Consider the following 17104-nt stretch of genomic DNA (forward strand, 5'->3'; position numbering starts at 1 on the left):
AAATTTAAAAATACTAAAAAAAAATTAAAATAAAAAAAATACATATTTATTAAAACAATTTCGAAACATAAAAATAAATTTCTTAGACTAATTAATTTTTTTTAAAATCTAAATAAAACTCAAAATACCAACAAAATCACCGCTACTTCTACAAATTACCCAACCTACCACAACCTCAAAAGTCGGTGCTAGTTTCGATTTTAGCCCCTATATTTGATTGTTTTTTTTTTTTTTTTACATTTGAAGAACTCAAATAAATAAATAAATAAAAGGAAAGGAAAAGAGGTAAAATAATAAAATAAATAAAACTAAAAAAAGAAGCTTCATAGGGACCTTACATTTCATTCCAAAAAGAGTCAAGAAAATAAGAGCCGGTCTCGTGGTTTCGTGAATTGAATGCGACCTCTAAGCCACCACCCTCTCTCTCTCTCTCTCTCAAAACCTTTCTTTCTCTCCCCAACCACCTACAAATATGAACACCAGCCTCCTCAAATGCAAATTGTCTTCCAGCTTCTTCTTTTATCCTAAGCTCGTTCTTCTTTGACAAAAAAAGGCTACCTTATACCCTTCATAAAGAACACAACTTGACCTTCTTGACAAATATAACCAGCTTGACATTCAAAGGATTGTTTCTTGCTGAATTTTTTCCGCTTATACACACAGGTATAATCATGGGTCTCAATCCTTTTATGGTTTTTTATTTGTTTTAGACTGTTTTTTGCTTTTGCTTCTTTGGGTTTTTTAGCTCATGTCAATGGCTTGATCCGCAGATTTTTGCTGTACTGGGGAGGTTTTGAATTTACTAGTGATTTTTGTTTTTTTTCCTCTAGTGTTGATGTCATTGACCCTTTTCCTGTCTTAATTGTTTGTAGCTGTTTCGTTTTTATTTTTTCTAGATATGGGGTTTTAGATGATTTTTTTAAAAAAAAAAAACTAATTTGAATGATTTGTTTAATTTTTGATATGGCATTGGGATTTCTAAATTACATCTGGGTTTTTATTTTTGGTATTAGTTTTGTTTTTGCTGTTTTCAAGTTTGGATTTTTTGCTCAATCTTTTGCTGCTTGCCTTGTATTTTTTTGGTTTTTTTTATGTGCCTTTAAGACTTCTAATGCTAGATCAAGAAATATGCATCTTTTTTTATTTGATCTCTTATCTTTCCATGTTTATTGATCAGGAGGATCTTGCATTGGAGACATAGTTTCTCCATGGTGAGCTTTTATGTATTTAATTTTTATGTTCTACTGGGTTAGAATTGGTCAAAGGAGATGTAAAACAACATGAGGCAATGCTATTATTTAGTAACCTGGGAATGTGGATTCATTTGATTGCTTTTTTGTGATCTTTTTTTTTTTAATTCGGTTTTGTTCATCAGGGAGAAGCCCCAGCTTTCGTTGTTGATAATCTTCTGCAGAATCAGGATGGATTTGGCTCAAAATCCAAAGGCTGCAACACCACCACAACCATCGGGGATAAAACTGTAAGTGAGCTTGTTGCTTTGATTTGACTCTCATCTAAAACAAACCTTATTCCTTGTTGTGGTTAATCCGGTTAATGATCTAGCTGATCGGGAATTTTTTTTGGCAGTATGTGATTGGTGGTGGCAATGATGAGTCCACATTGTCTGTTGAAGTTCAAATTTTTGACAAAACTACTGGCAATTGGTGAGCTGATAACTCTGCCTTAGTGAGCGTTACTTCTTCGGGGTTCTAGTTTAGAGTTGGGATTGCTTATTGTGATAGAATTTTTCACCTTTTTCAGTGTAACTCCTATCGTGCTGGGAACAAAACCTAACACATGCAAAGGCCTCTCAGCTGTATCGTTGAATGATGATCGTATCTTGATAGTTAAGAAGGGTTCCACCCCGGATGACTGCATTTGGTTCCTTGAGGTTAGTATTTCCCAAACTTCTTGAGATTCAACCAGGTAAATATTAAGATTTTGTTATGTTCCCAACAGCTTCTGAAGTCACAAAAAAGTAGCACCAAAATGATCAACAACAACCCTCTTAACATTTTCATCGCTCTCCAAAAGTGTGAACTAAACTGATCTTGAATTCTATTTGGAATACAATATGTTTGATTTACACGTGGTGTGGAACCTAAATGGATAAACACTGTCAATACATTGAATGCAACTTTTACATGATTCCTAATTGCGTTTGCTTCAGATGACTTATTTGTTTTTATTTTGGCAGGTGGATACTCGGTTTGTTAGGGAGCAGAAAAAAATTCAGGGGACTGATGTTGTTGCCTGGAGTAAGGGAGCAAGGGGTTATGCTGAGAAGCCAGTTGTCATAAGTGGTCCTTCTGGAGTGGGCAAGGGAACATTAATATCCATGTTCATGAAGGAATTCCCATCTATGTTTGGTTTTTCTGTAAGCCACACAACCCGTGCACCAAGATGCATGGAGAAGGATGGGGTTCATTACCATTTCACTGAGCGAAGTATTATGGAGAAAGAGATAAAAGATGGGAAATTCCTTGAGTATGCTTCTGTTCATGGAAATCTGTATGGGACCAGTATCGAAGCTGTTGAGGTGGTAACAGATGCGGGGAAGGTGAATATTTCTGTTTCTCCTCCATTTATAAATCTTCATCAAATAAAATATATTGTAGGAGCCATGATAAGTGGTTGTAGGTAATTGATTGCTTGAGTTTTTTGGTTATTATTAACCATGGGCAATATCCAACTTTGGTGAACCTGCTGAAACTCAGGAATGCTTAATCCCGCTGATGGTATCACATATCAATTAAAGTCCTGTACTCTTCTGACCAGAAAGCAGATTCTTTTTTATTTATTTATTTGGGGGGGGGGGGGGGCTTAATTCATAAGGTATTAAGGTACTGGACCAACCAAGAAATGAAAGTGAATCTGGAATATTGCTTTTGCTGAATGTTTTAAGAAGCCATATAAAGGACCTTTTCTAACAAGAAAGACCTCAACTTACATCAAATTACTTTCATCTGCAAAATTGAAATGTGTTTCTGAGAATCTTATTTATAAAGTATTTCATTTGTGGGCTGCAGAGATGCATTCTTGACATAGATGTTCAAGGGGCAAGATCTGTGAAGGCTAGTTCCCTGGAAGCAATTTTCATCTTTATCTGTCCCCCCTCAATGGAGGAGCTTGAGAAACGCCTGCGTTCAAGGTGAGTCAGAAGTTCACATCAACACCTAACCATTCTTGTATTTTTCCTGCACTTGTTCTAACTTGAATCTGATCAACAGAGGCACTGAGACAGAGGAGCAGATTCTTAAGCGACTCCGAAATGCAAAAACAGAGATGGAGCAAGGACATTCTTCGGGCATCTTTGATCATATCCTGTATAATGATAATCTGGATGAGTGTTATGAGAGCCTTAAGGTAATACTGTGCTGCTTGGCATTGCATCCATGTGGAGTTTACTTCCGAATGCTTTATATTCAGGGTAGTGTTCTCTGATTTGGTGCAGAAACTCCTTGGGCTAGATGGAGCTGCTGCAGCTACCCAGAGATCAGGTAAGATATCCATCATAAATAAAATCCATGACATCGCAAGTTTTTAATGTCTTAGAAATTGTAGCTAATATCTTGCTGTCAATCCAGCACCCCAAGGGATTGATCTGCCTACAGACCATTCCGTTTCGAAAATGGATAACAAGGTTATCATAAACTGTGGAACACCGGAACTAAAGAAAGCATCAAAGAACTTGTAAGTTCCATTATCTTTCTTCTTCAACATTTTTAATTTCAACTGCTTTGGTTATTGACTTGCAACTACCGTGATTTGTGCTAAGCAGGATAGTTTTGGATGTATCCTCACTCAAGGGAGGAGCTCCTGGACGGACAAGAGGGCTTGACGTGTACGCCATTGACTCGTTTTCAGATGGCTTGAATGGGATCAATCAAACAAGCTAATGAGTCCAGCCTCATTGATACTAACATGGTTTCACGAAGTTCAAAAATTCGAGTCGTCTTTGCTTTATATTCTTAAGAAAGTGAATGGTGACAAAGCTCTAGACATGGTTTTTCCGCAATAATCCCATACCTTAATATCCTCCATTTTTTTTCTCACATTCTTTACTTGTTTTTGAACGGCGACGACTTGGGATTAATGTTTGAACAGTTAATCAATTACTATTCCCTTTACAGCCAGTGGGATGATTTATGATTTGTCGGCAAAAATGTGCGTATTCGCTATCATATTGTTATTAACATGACTAGTTTCCCTCGAGGAAATCAGATTTGAGATTTTGAGTAGGTAATAGCTATGTCAGTGCCAATCCATATTTGTACAAGTTTCTTACACTACATAGGTTGAAAGAACACTCTCTTTTTTTAAGGTGAAGTGGGTGTTCATTGGTTTTATGTATCAAGTCTACATTATACGCGTCAATTTGTCATCTTTTGAGCATATGGTCAAGTATGCTCATCAAGCTTCGCAATTTTAATACTTGTTAAAAGCTCTGCCTTTTGGAAAAGGCTTGTGTCTTTCATGGGGGACCTTTTCAAGATTGCGTTTGCGTGAAGATGAAGGGCTGGAAGATGCTTGTGAATCCAGATCTCATGAAGAATTCACTACAAGTTGACTAACAATTGGCAATCTGTGATTGGCCTGGTGGCTATGCCACTGGACATCACTTGCTTTTGTCGTTTTCAATTGATTGTACAGCAATTAAAGACTGACTGACAATGAAGGCGGAATATTCCTATTTTTACTATATGGTCTAGACCTGACCCTTTCCGCTTGCAATTCAAAATAGCAGAAAACAAGGAATAGTTCTAAAGTAGTTTGGTAACAGAAACATTTCACAGATTCAGATGCTACGCTTGATTGTTTATGGTTTACCAACCCGGTATTCCCAATTGGTATATGATGATCAAATTATGTTCATCTTTTGCTAGAAGAATCACTGCAATTGATTTATTTATTTATTTGGTTTAAGGTGTGGTCCAAAATGATCTAGATATTGTGCTTCCTACCATAACTTCTAGTGACCAGCTAGATAGGTATCATAAGCTATGGGCAACACCGGTATTTCTTTAAAAAGTAAAAAAAATATGGAACCCAGGTAATTGAATTGATCAAGTTTAATAAATTTGATTAATTTTAAAATATATTAATAAAATAGAAATATATTGATAATATTTAACCATAAAAAATAGTTGTCAATATTATTGGACTCGTCACCGCTCTACTATAGACACCACCCTACAATAAAAAAAAGCTCACCAATACAGTTCTAATGCCACTGCAAAAGGATTCACGACGACACCAAAAAAAATCATTTGCGTTGTCAAAGCAACAACCTGGAAAGCAAACCAAATAAAATATCATAAAGTGAACATCTAGTGCTTGAATTTAATCAATTAATTTAATTTAATTCAAATACAAAATTTAACTAAGAACGACAAATAAAAAGACCCAAGATAATTCAAGTCATTTCAAGATTAGTGAAAAATGATACGTGAAGCAAATAAAAAAAATAACGGAGCCTAATCGCTAATTAAATAAATAGTGAAAGGTGAAACTGAAAAGACATGAGTTTAAAAAGGAAAAAAAATCTAGCAAACCCAAGCAAATCTTCTAAACTTAAGTTACTCTCTCAAACTCGTAACTCAAGAAATCCTACATCGGACTCAACCAATAAGTTTAATTTCTAACCAAATATTAAAAGATGAAACTAGAATAAAAATATCAATTTAAAAAACATGTTAAAGTAAAAAAAAATACCAATAAAAAGAATGATAATCAAATCTATGTGGGAAAAAACTAGAGGAGGATAAAATTGTAAAACAAATTCAATTTTAAAAATTATCTTAGATAAAATAAATATCAATCAAGAGAATATGGACCAAATTTAACATATGAAAACAATCAGAGGATAAAATTGAAAAAAAATTAATTTTATTAATTATTTCAAATAAAAGTAACAATAATTAAAAGAAAAATGATCAAATTTGAATGAAAAATAAATTGAAGGGTTGCTTTAAAAATTTAAAGGGTTAAACGTGGAAATCAAGGAAGAAAAGAAAGAATAAAGAATAAAAAAAAACCCACCAGTGCCAAACCACAAATTATTTGACCACACGCGCCGTCTTGTGATGGAGGGGCTACCGAGACAATTCCAATGTTATCCTGGAAGCCGTTGTTTTTCTATCAAGCAACGTCGCATGTATTTTCCCAAAGAGCGCGAGAAAAATCCATGTGCGTAAACTACTTTTTTTAATAATATTATATTTATTAAAATATAAAATTACTTCTTAGTCAAGTTGATTATAACTAAAAATCATGATGAAAATATAAAAACAAATCCATGACGCGTAAACCTTTTTTAGGTAGGAATCCTTGAATTTTCACCAGCCAATGGCTCCATACCAACTTGATAAAGTTGGTGCGAGTTATCACACAGTGACAAAGAACATTTCCATTTTGATAACTTGGCTCCACACCATGACCAGAAGGTTAGAATCAAGAACAATTCTTTCTTAGAATTAGGAACAATTCAAATCCACTAGCAAGGGTATCCATTCTTAGAATTATTACATGGTACAAGGTTTGCAACTAAGAGATTCCCCGCTATCTTTTACCAAATTGATGAAAAGAATCTATCGATTCGCATGAAAGATTAACTTTAATTGGAATGTGAGACCATGCAAGATTTTTTTTTCTTACAGCTATTTTTTTTTATAATCTTTAGACTAAATGGTAATAAATCAAATCCCAAATCCTGTTATCAACAGGCCATAATGGTCTTTTTCTTCAATAACTTTTGCGGAAAATTATAAATTATATATTTTTTTAATTAAAGTTTTGAAAGAGAATTTTTAATGAGAACATATAAAATTATAATGTATATTAATTAACTAAATACTTTTAAATTTATGATTAAAATAAAACATAAATCACACCATACTATACGAGCAAAACAAACAAAACCTTACTAAATTAACTTCCCCGGTTTTTTCATAGTGGCCAAGTCGATCCAAGTGAAACTAACGGTGGATTGTACAGACAAAAAATCAGGACCATGCCTTTGGAATTGCGGGTGCCATTAGAAATGAACAGAAGCAGTTAAGCTGTGTTTTGTTCTAGGTAAGTGGGCTTATCAGTTTGTCTTGACAACTAAGGATCCCTCAAGAGAGAATAACAGATGATTCTGCTTTATTAGAAGCTATTCTTCAAAGATATCTGTGCAAAGGGATATCGACACAGAGTGAGCGCTAAAAGGACAGGTCAAATTGGCTTAACATGGCGTGGTCACCAGAAGTCTGGCGAATGGCATGCCTTAGTTCGGATCTCAATTGTGCTGTGACAAAGACATGAAGCTACACTCGTTATGTTTCTGTTGGAGGTCGTCATGGTCCCAGGGTTCCTCTGTGGCTCTGCCAGTCATTGATTTGCTGGTCTGGTCTAGTGGTGCAAGCCATGTGAAGAAGCTTCTTATGAAATGCATGCTTTAAGATTTATATCACTAGATATTTTCGAAAACACAACGAAAACTAGAAACTTTTGAGGTTTGATTTGTTCCACGTATTGGGTCCCAAAACATGCCAAAGCTTTGTGGGATGAAGAAGTGTTCTTGTTCTTTCCATGTGAAAGGACAGTACTTTAACTGAATTTTTATACAGTTGGCTCCAGGATAGTGTACATGTATTTGATTAATTTTTTAGTATCTGAAACTAATGATAAATAAGTTTTCAGTAACCTTGAAATTTATAAAATTTAAACCAATAATATCTAAAAAAATATATCTAAAATTTAACCAGTTAAATTATTATTTTTTTTCTTTTCCATACTCGTGGAGCGACGAACATCAGGGAATAAGATGGTGATAATCTATAGGATTGTTGGGCAATTTCTTTTCGGGCCCTCGTTCCTCTCCCGTTCAGATCAGATTCTACTAAATGTGTTGATTGTATGATTTGCTGGCTTTGATAGGCCATTTGAGTTTTTCATTAGAGGCCCAGGATGCATTGCAAATATAATTAAGAATTAGTACTACAACCACCCAATTTCCCAAGATCGCATGAGCTATGATAAGACATTCTTGATGGGCTTAGCTACAGCACAAAAAGAGAACACAATGCGAAGGATTGCAAATATGACAACCTTTTTGTTTTTGTTTTTTAAGAGCATGTTACAAGTCGAATCGGAATGGGGAGCAAATACAACTTGTATAAATGCAATTAATATTCTGAAATAGAGGAAATTAATGATTCTGACAAGTTTAAACTAGCTTTTTACTATTTAAAAGGTATTTAGAAGGCATAGTCTTGTATTAACATCAAAATTTCATGAGAAATTTAGAAAATGAGGGAATAACATAGAGAGTACGTAGATGTCTTGTGTTCTAGATTTGAGGGTTAGAAGTACTCACCGGAAAAACTTGTGGATCTGAGACAAGCAGAAAGCTAGGAAGCCTATATAAAGAATTTGATATATTATAGAATAGAGATAAATTAGAGAGAAGTAAGCTATGTTAGAGGTTGATATAAAAAATCTTATCAAAATTGAATCCAATGCATTAAAACAAATCTACAACCTAACTCGATTACAAGAAAACACCCTAACCGGCATATGTTCTCATTTAAACCAATTCTTCTCAAATTACTACACAAGTGACACAAACCAAACTCAATCCTCACCTAATAACACATAGAAATATAATCTCATCAACCCTTATTATTTGAAGCCCATCCCAAACTGACTTCTTACCTATACTCTCACTCTAAATTACATTAATCCACCAAATAAGCAACCTATCAATTCAATAAAGAATGGAGATTTAGAGGAAAGAAAAGCAAATGGATTGTGTTTATGGTGTGATGAGAAACTCATACCAAGACATAAATACAAGAATAAAAAGCTCTACTCATTATGCATTGTTGATCATGAAAGAGACAATGAAGAAGATGCTAACCATGGCAGGGACTGGATTATGAATAAACCACTACCCACATTTAAATCAATTCCTTAAAAGGGATCTCAGGTTTCACACTCGAAGAGTGGCGGGGGAGAGTTGACAAACATCCACTCTTCATCATAGTGGACTCTAGCAGCACCCATAACTTCATCATTACACAAGTGGCCAACAAACTACAATGCAACCTTACGACCATCAAGCCATTGACAGTAGCAAATGGTGGGGACAATGTGTGTAGAAATTTCAGATGGAAAATGCAAGGGGTTAGCTTTTTAGATAATGCATTTGTTAGCTAAAAAACTATGGTATGGTACTAGGGATACAATAGTTGGTCATGTTAGACAATATTATAACTAACTACAAAGAGTTATGGTTAAATGGGAGGGTCAGGAAGTAGGACTTAAGGGTGATAATCCTGTTAAGCTACAAACTATTAGATTCGGGCAACTTAACAGCCTATTGGATAATTCAAATCAACTAGCAGAGGTCAGTTTGTGCAGTTTAAGATCATGAAAGAAGTTGAAATGGTGTTTTATTCAGTATCTATTACTCTTATCACCTTATGCTGGGATCATACCAGGACATATTCAAAGAACCAAAGGGGTTTCCACAACCAAAGGCTCCTCGTGATCTATATGAGAGTTATTACACACTAATAAAGCCAACCTGAAATTGTATGTTAGACGAGTCTTCATCTCAGATGAATTTGATGAACTTTTGCCATAACATCTGAACTTTTTGAAAGGTCTCATTGATTCTGACACTTTACTGCTCAATATTTCACGAGAAATGCTTCAACAACATAGCATCTTAAAAACAATCAAAAAGAGATTTATTAGAAAAAGCACTTGGTATTTTCTGTAAAATATGAAGATCCCAATGAGGCAAATGACAAAGACAAGAAAGATGTCGGGAATTCCAGTGAATATGGGGAAAAAAGGTCAACATGTAAAATTCTGAAATGAGTTTGGCAAGTTTATCAGAATTGATATCATTGAGGATTTTGCTCAGCAAAGCTTCTGAGACTCGAAACCACCAAGTTGATGGTAAATTGACATTACTTGATCAGTACATATCAAGAATGAAATATGGGCAAAAAGATATTTTATACATAATTGGACCGAACAAGGAGCAATTGGAAAAATCTCTTTACCTTGAGAGGCTGAAGAAGCACGTAGGAAACTAGGTGGTACAATCTAAATTACCAGAACTTCCTTGCGAAATAGCCCCTCACCCACAAGCCATACAGGACAGGAGGATGGTGAAACGAAAAAATCAAGCTACCACTCAAGTCTGGAAGGGTCTCTCTCCATCAGATGCCACTTAGGAGTTCGCTGATGATCTTTGTCCAAGACTTCCACAATTTCTCAAGGGCATTTTCAAGGAGGGGAAATTGTTACAGGGAGTAGAAACTGAGTTGAATTAAGGAAAAAGAAGCAAAGAATCAATAATAAGCTCAAGGACCTTCGACTATTGCAGCTCTTGTTTAGTTATATGCAGAGCATTTTATCTTTTCCTTCTAGTTATAAGACATGCCACGAGTAGCTCAATTAGTAATGTTAGGATTCCCTAAGTTGTAGGAAGGTACTTCTGTTACTACTGCTACATAATAGTATGAGCATAGAAAGAAAAAACATGGAAAAACAATTAATGAATGTTGAGGGAGGATTCGGGTGAATCATTCTCTTCCCTGTCAGCTTTATCTGCTAATCCCTTTCTTCTTCTTCTTCTTCTTCTTCTTCACATCTTGGCTTGGTTACTAACATTTTCTCCTTCCATCACCCCTCGAGAATCTCTTGATTGGTACTCTCCGTGTTGGACTTGCTCCAGAGTATCTCCGGTCAGTTTTTTAGGTTTTATGCATGGAGATTAAATTTAAAACTTCAAGACTGACCATACCATCCACACCATGACAGATGGATTCACAAAAAGATCGATATGATATTCCAAGATTACACGAACTAATTTTACATAAACTGAGAAAAGAAAGTGACAAACAATAAGCCAAGAATGATTTGCCAACGATATATAGTCTTCCTCACCAAGTGAGTCAGGGTCGATGTTTCTAGCTTTTTCTAAATGGTTATAAACAATCCCTAATGATCGAAGAAACACCTTCAACAGGATGCAAGCAAGAAAGCATAGAGCGGTAAAGACATACGCCCAACAAATCCTTACTGCGTGTCAAGAGTGAATAAGCAAACTCAATGAAGAGGCACCTTGATTTCTCAGAGTTTGGTAGAATCCACCACACCTTTCAGCTAAACGGGCTTTCATACAATTAACAATGCTGGAGAGACCCTCAACTCCTTGTGCTGGAAGTTTCAATTGAGAGGCCTACTCACTCACCATAATTTGTTATCCCTTTCTCCCACCATCTTTTCTGAAAGTGAAGGAAATTTGGAAAGGTGATACCTGGGAAACTGCGGGGTGCATCCTTTGCTCAGATATGTCTGATGAGGGTGCATTTGACACAGAGACTCTATTACTTCCGCATCATTACTCATTGACGAATCAGAGTTTCTGGAAAAGTGAGACAGCACAGGTCCAGAGCTTGATGAGCTGGTAAAGTTTCTTGAAACAGTTTCATCAGAGCTGGTATGCTTATCAGGTGCAGTATTATTGGTAGTGTCAGGTTTCTTTGTGTTAAGAAAACGGCCTCCACAACCTCTTGCCCTTCTCATAGCATGTAGATGCCGGGACTCGTGAAGATAAGGCTGTGAAGCATGAATTAAAACACTGAATGCTTGAAACATAATCTGGAGCTACATTCACACACTGAAGAATTTTAAATCATAATCTTGCTTGAAAGAACAAATACCATTCGTTTGCCATCTAGTTGGACATTCATATACATCTGGTCCTTTTGAGAGGGCACATCCCCATTAATCGTTTCAGCAAAATCAATTATCACATAAAAGGTCACCTTTCCAGGATTAAAAGTTTCAAGTCCTTTTGTACTTACTGTTTCACAATACGGTGCATGTACAACATATATAAGAACAGATATCATTAAATAGCCAGCATGACCGAGTCTTTCAATGCTCACAAAGCATTCTGAGAAAAATAGGACTGCAATTCCTCCAAAAAAATTTCTCAGTGAAATAACTACTTTCACCAAATCACTTCCCTCTAAGCAGTTCATGTAACACTTACATATAATGCAAGCACATTCTACTGCCTCTCTCTCTGGAAAAAAATTGTAACTATGGAAGACTTTGAATAAATGTAATTGTCCCGTGTCATATATTCTTCATCTCTCACTCATCATCAGGCAACGTATTCAAGTATTGAAACAATAACAAGCAACAAGTAAAGAAATAAGACCAGTACATCCTAACTTGATAAACTCACAATTGCATGGCCATTGAAAGAGTTACCTTTCTTGTTTTTATAAGTTTCCTTTCTAGCTCAGCCTTAGCGCGTGACTGTCTTCGCCTCAGAATGCCATGGTACTGCTTAGCATTCACATAAACAGGTTCTTCTGCCATTTCATGGGGTAACACCATTCTAGAAGGATTTGGCCCAGCATATTGAGAATGAACCTACAGCAACCCAAATGTTTGTGACACCATAGTTTAGATCATAGTGCACCACTCAAGAAAACATTATTTCTTACTTCTCCAATGAACTGTTAAATGATGTATAACTTTTCTAGAAAAGCTTTGAGCACGACCTCCAAAACTTTTATAGCTAAAAATGTATACAATACAGAGAAAAATATTCACACTTCTACATATTTGGATCTTGTTAGCAAATAACTTATTTAACAGATGCATCTAATGCAACTCAAGCTACAAGGACACCTACCAAACACCAATATGTCTAGCCAAACCTTCTTTCAAAAAAGAGCAAAACAAAGCCTTCAGCAAGGAAGTTGTGTAATCTAATCAATGCATAGTGATGTAAGCAAGTTTACCATCGTATGTTTTCTTATTTCTGCACGTAAACAGCTTCCAAGTAATAATAAGTTGCTCATAATTAGATGTGTACATGCATGAGAGAGGCACAGAGAGAGAGAGAGAGAGAGAGAGAGAGATTACAATTGAGTGGCCAGCAAGTTCCAGCTGGGTAGATGGACCAAGGTATACACCCATAGCTGGAATCATTATGGATGCAGCTTGCTGTGGATGGTGATGGTCTCCGTATTTTCCATCTGCCAGAAAAAGGAAAATCTCTATTAGTATCATAATACAAAGTATATCTTCCTTTGGAGGGAAAGGCACGAAGTCCTTAAAGAATTCAATAGTTTTCATAAGCAACTACTTAGACAAAATAACAAATAAAGCAGACAAGTATCAGCTGCCTGCCAAATTTAGAAGTACGATATTGCCCACTGAGTGTGAGATTTTAGTACCGCCTCAATGTTTAAACTTTCCAGCAACAAACTATCATGTAAGGCATTCTTTAACTCTATCCCATCTCACCTAAATGTAATAGAAAGATGATTGATCAACTGAATGTCATCTAAAAGTCAGTTATGTCCTTAAACTTCAGGAAGTAAGCTTACGTTTAGAATCATTCCAATAAGGTCCTTCAAACAAAATTCAAAAATCACCTGATGCTGACACTGCATTGAGTTGCTTTTCTTTATAAGCAACGGTTCCTCCATCCATTTGGACATTGCCATGTGGTTTGCTGGCCTTGGTCCCTAAACCATCATCTGTGGATTCTTGAAGAGACAAGTTTTTCGTACTTTCCCCCAAGACATTTGAGAAGATAGCATGATGCCCTGCACTACACCACCAAGGTTTGGAAGGGGATGAGAGTGGATAATTGGTCGTCACAGTCCTGTCCAATGTTTTCTGCATGCTGCTTGCTAAGTAAAAACAACAATCTCCTGGACTGTTGTTCTGACTGTACAAGCAAGAAATCCCAAGTCAATACACTGTCATACAAATAGAAAAGACTCACGAACACAAAATCAGCTGAACACATTCAAAAATAAATTGAAAGCTTCTATAGTGTATACAAGAAGTCAGTAGCGCACATATATAGCAGGAAAAAAGAAGACTGAACATTCCATGGGGAAAAGGCAACAACCATAATGACAACAACATTGTTGATGGAGTACATGAAAAAGAGGAAAAATTAAAACTTAATGCAAGAGTCTGGAGACCCTGGCTAATATTCTAAATAGGGAAAGCGTCAGAAAGATATGAAGGCTTAGAGACCTAACTTTCAGAGTTCTTAAACTTTACTTCAATATGACCGCACATATGCATTCTACTTAGTTTAAAATGCCTCTCGGGAAAAGCACAAAAATCGAACCTAGTCTTGTGTTTAAACAACTACCACTCTTCCAAGGACCAAGCAAGTCTAGACGAGACCTCAAAAAACAAGACACAGCTTTGCTATGACAGACTGCTAAATTTTGCATAGCAAGAACATTGGATTTTCCTTAAATGCAAAATCAACTATGGCCTTCTTGATTTAATTAATTATTTGATAAACACAAACCCAATCTCAATTCAGACTTTCATATAAAAATAAAAATTTAAAAAAAAGCCTGAAAATTTTTTAACTCACTTTGATGAACTTGTGAACAGATCAATCACAGCTAAGAATGACCTCTTATGATCACAATTTTCACCGTTGCGTTAACACTCTTCATCAAAAATCATGCATGTCTACTACTTCAATCAAGAATTCAACTGATTCTAACTCAAGAACAAGCTCGTCAACTGAATCCCTGAGCATAAGATGTTAGAACTCATAAAACAATTTAGGTTGCGTTTGGCTTGACTTCCCCGTTGAGTCAGAAATTCTGCTTAACACAGAAGTTGAAATCAAAATTTCTGTAAATTCATATCGACTAAATAGTTTATTAACCCGTGAAAGGTGAGAATGATAGCGACTTGAAGCCTTTTTTTTTTCCTTTGTTCGTGTGATTCTGTTAGAAAGCATAGCATATATAGTCAGCTTCTTAATTATTACTCAAGAGAAACTTTTTCTTTTTTGATAAATTACTCAAAAGTAACCTATCAAACTATACTCGAAGCAAAAATCTTAAGAGTACATGCATCTGTAATTTGCAGTCAAGCTAAATAAATAAGCTCGACATCAAACTCGGACTGGTTTAGCAGCTAACTCATGTTTGGTTCACTCGGAGATTGAGATCATACCAGGAAGAAGGCTCTTGTTCCGATTCTAAATCAAATTCAGATTTAAATTTCTTTAAAATCAAATTAACACGTAGTTAAATCTTAAGCTAAATAGATATCAATTGTTTATTTAATAATTTTACCAACTTATCCAAAAAATTAATACACACACACACACACACACAAACCATGCAAGCAGGGGGGGGAATATATCGTACGATCAGATATTCAGACTGTTACAAAAAAAATCTAAAATTGCAGAAAAATGTATAGCACACAAACACCAACTTAAATACAATACATACGGATATAAAGTATAAATACATGCATGCATACATACATACATATATATATATCGAGAGAGAGGGAGGGAGGGAGGGAGCGTCATAGATATCCTCTTTTGATTGATTGATTATTATCTTCGATCCAGGACGTCTAAGTTCTTTAAACATTTCAAAATTGTCAAGTGTCCAAAAATTGTTTCAAAAAAACTAGCATGAATTAATTTCAAATTACAAAGAATAAATAGCAAAAAGAATACAAGAAATAATAAATTGGGATGGCAGAGGTAATCATATTTTAACCTTGAAAATAAAATTAAGCAGACGTAAATCAACAGTAACGAGCACTTACTCTGATAGTACTAGCTACTGGCTTTGTTGGGGCTCTCGAGAGTGTGAAAAAAAGAAGAAATCGATTAACAAGAGCAAGAAGAGGATTTAAGAGGATTAAGGTTGTGATCTGTGAATGCTTAATCACATAGAGTGAAGAGCGCGGGCAGACGAGAAAGCCAAAAATAAGGATTTATTAAGGGGAAATGGAAAGGGAAGGATTTTTTTTTAAATTAAATGATGTTTGGAAGGAAGGGGAAAATGGTGACGTAAATAATGTCGTTTTCTCTTCTCTTCTTCCTCCCGCTCGATTTGGTTAACGGACAATGGGGAACCTTGCTATTTTTTCTATTGACGTCAATGTCCTTTGTCCCCTTGGAATTACGCAATCACCCTTACGTGCCGCTGCTTTTCCCTTTCTTCTCCACTCCGAGATATTTATTAGCTGTCTCTTCTAAGTTCTACCATGGATGTCAAACCCGGGCAACTGACCTGAAAAGACCCCTAATTATCGCGTTATCGATTAATTTGAATTAATTATTTTTATTAAAATAATATTTTAAAAATAATATATATATCTGAGTTCCGTAGTCAAATTTGATAAAATTAATTAATCGGATTATATATCAACTTGTCTATTTAATAGAGTCAATATTTTATTTTTAATTTAAAATTCAATCGAATCAAATTTTTAAATTTCAGTCTCGAGTTTTTCAAATTAATTTATCATACTAAGTTTAACAATTATGTTTTTTTCACCGCAAAGTGATTTTTTTTCTATTTATATACATATTGGCTGCCATGAATTCTTGCATGGAAATACAATAAATTCATTTTTTTAATCCAGCCTGTATAGGCACTTTAGAATAATGCGTTGCTAATATTTTATATGTATATATAAACAGTGTGTTTAATAATTAAATGACGTCGGTTTAGTCATTTAAAAAGAATGTCGGCTTCATCTTTGTATTTATTATACTTGTATTGGATCTTGAGAGATTTACCAGATGGGACTTGCATTGTATAGTTTAGCATATAATAAGGACCTAATTCTTTGGCTTCGTAGTTCTACAAAAAAAAAAAGTAACGGAGGAAGTTTTATTGATCAAAGCTAAATCAAGATTACAAACATCAAATTCACTAAGAAATTGAAGGGAGGAGTACTCAATCCAAGTCCAAGATCAATGTTCCAGTTTTTTTTTTTTATCCAAACAACACCATTTTAAATAAAAAAATTAATCTAGATTAACCTCCTAACTCATTGGTTTACCTACGTAGTTAATGATGCGAGTCATGAGCTAAATTAGATTTCAAAGCTATACTCTAAAGAGCAGGGATCCCTTTGATTTTATAGTCCTATTACTATTTTACAGGTCCGTATATTGCTACGGGTCAGATTAAATTTTTTTATATAACAAAAAATATTCAGCCCGTAACAAAACTATTTTACATTGTTATTAAACTTGTCCTGATAGGTTAAT

The 17104-nt window shown here is 35.1% G+C and overlaps 2 protein-coding genes across 4 annotated transcripts; one reads left to right on the forward strand and one right to left on the reverse strand.

Annotated features, from left to right (window-relative positions):
* The first annotated feature begins 376 nt into the window (after window positions 1-376).
* On the forward strand, window positions 377-4377 carry LOC7496141 (guanylate kinase 2). Its single transcript, XM_002308000.4, has 11 exons — window positions 377-663; window positions 1178-1211; window positions 1376-1480; window positions 1588-1664; window positions 1762-1891; window positions 2198-2560; window positions 3030-3151; window positions 3231-3366; window positions 3455-3500; window positions 3588-3693; window positions 3782-4377. Exons 2-11 carry the CDS (start codon window positions 1209-1211, stop codon window positions 3897-3899), a joined length of 1206 nt encoding a protein of 401 aa, XP_002308036.2. The 5' UTR covers window positions 377-663; window positions 1178-1208; the 3' UTR covers window positions 3900-4377.
* Window positions 4378-10829: 6452 nt separating this feature from the next.
* Window positions 10830-15899, reverse strand: LOC7496142 (nuclear transcription factor Y subunit A-10). 3 transcript variants are annotated; one of them, XM_052453528.1, is made up of 5 exons: window positions 15597-15899; window positions 13467-13765; window positions 12952-13064; window positions 12289-12453; window positions 10830-11625 (listed from the first exon to the last, which is right to left on the reverse strand). In XM_052453528.1, exons 2-5 carry the CDS (start codon window positions 13717-13719, stop codon window positions 11254-11256), a joined length of 903 nt encoding a protein of 300 aa, XP_052309488.1. In that variant the 5' UTR covers window positions 13720-13765; window positions 15597-15899; the 3' UTR covers window positions 10830-11253. The 3 variants fall into 3 exon arrangements, with proteins under 3 accessions (XP_052309488.1, XP_002308961.4, XP_052309487.1); XM_002308925.4 differs by having other exon boundaries at window positions 15646-15898; XM_052453527.1 differs by lacking the exon at window positions 15597-15899 and adding an exon at window positions 14438-14600.
* Between the last annotated feature and the right edge of the window lie 1205 nt (window positions 15900-17104).

Source organism: Populus trichocarpa, chromosome 6, assembly GCF_000002775.5.
Source record: "Populus trichocarpa isolate Nisqually-1 chromosome 6, P.trichocarpa_v4.1, whole genome shotgun sequence".
Classification (NCBI taxonomy): Eukaryota; Viridiplantae; Streptophyta; class Magnoliopsida; order Malpighiales; family Salicaceae; genus Populus; species Populus trichocarpa.

What these genes read in the sequence shown, in the direction of transcription:
- LOC7496142 (XM_052453528.1), bottom strand. Translation starts at nt 13,719, where the DNA reads ATGCAGAAAACATTGGACAGGACTGTGACGACCAATTATCCACTCTCA. An exon ending in CAATGCAGTGTCAGCATCAG is followed by an intron (nt 13,065 to 13,466) that starts GTGATTTTTGAA and finishes TTTTTCTGGCAG; the next exon opens with ATGGAAAATACGGAGACCAT. An exon ending in AACTTGCTGGCCACTCAATT is followed by an intron (nt 12,454 to 12,951) that starts GTAATCTCTCTC and finishes GGGTTGCTGTAG; the next exon opens with GTTCATTCTCAATATGCTGG.
- LOC7496141 (XM_002308000.4), top strand. An exon ending in CAACCATCGGGGATAAAACT is followed by an intron (nt 1,481 to 1,587) that starts GTAAGTGAGCTT and finishes TTTTTTTGGCAG; the next exon opens with TATGTGATTGGTGGTGGCAA. An exon ending in AAGAAAGCATCAAAGAACTT is followed by an intron (nt 3,694 to 3,781) that starts GTAAGTTCCATT and finishes TGTGCTAAGCAG; the next exon opens with GATAGTTTTGGATGTATCCT.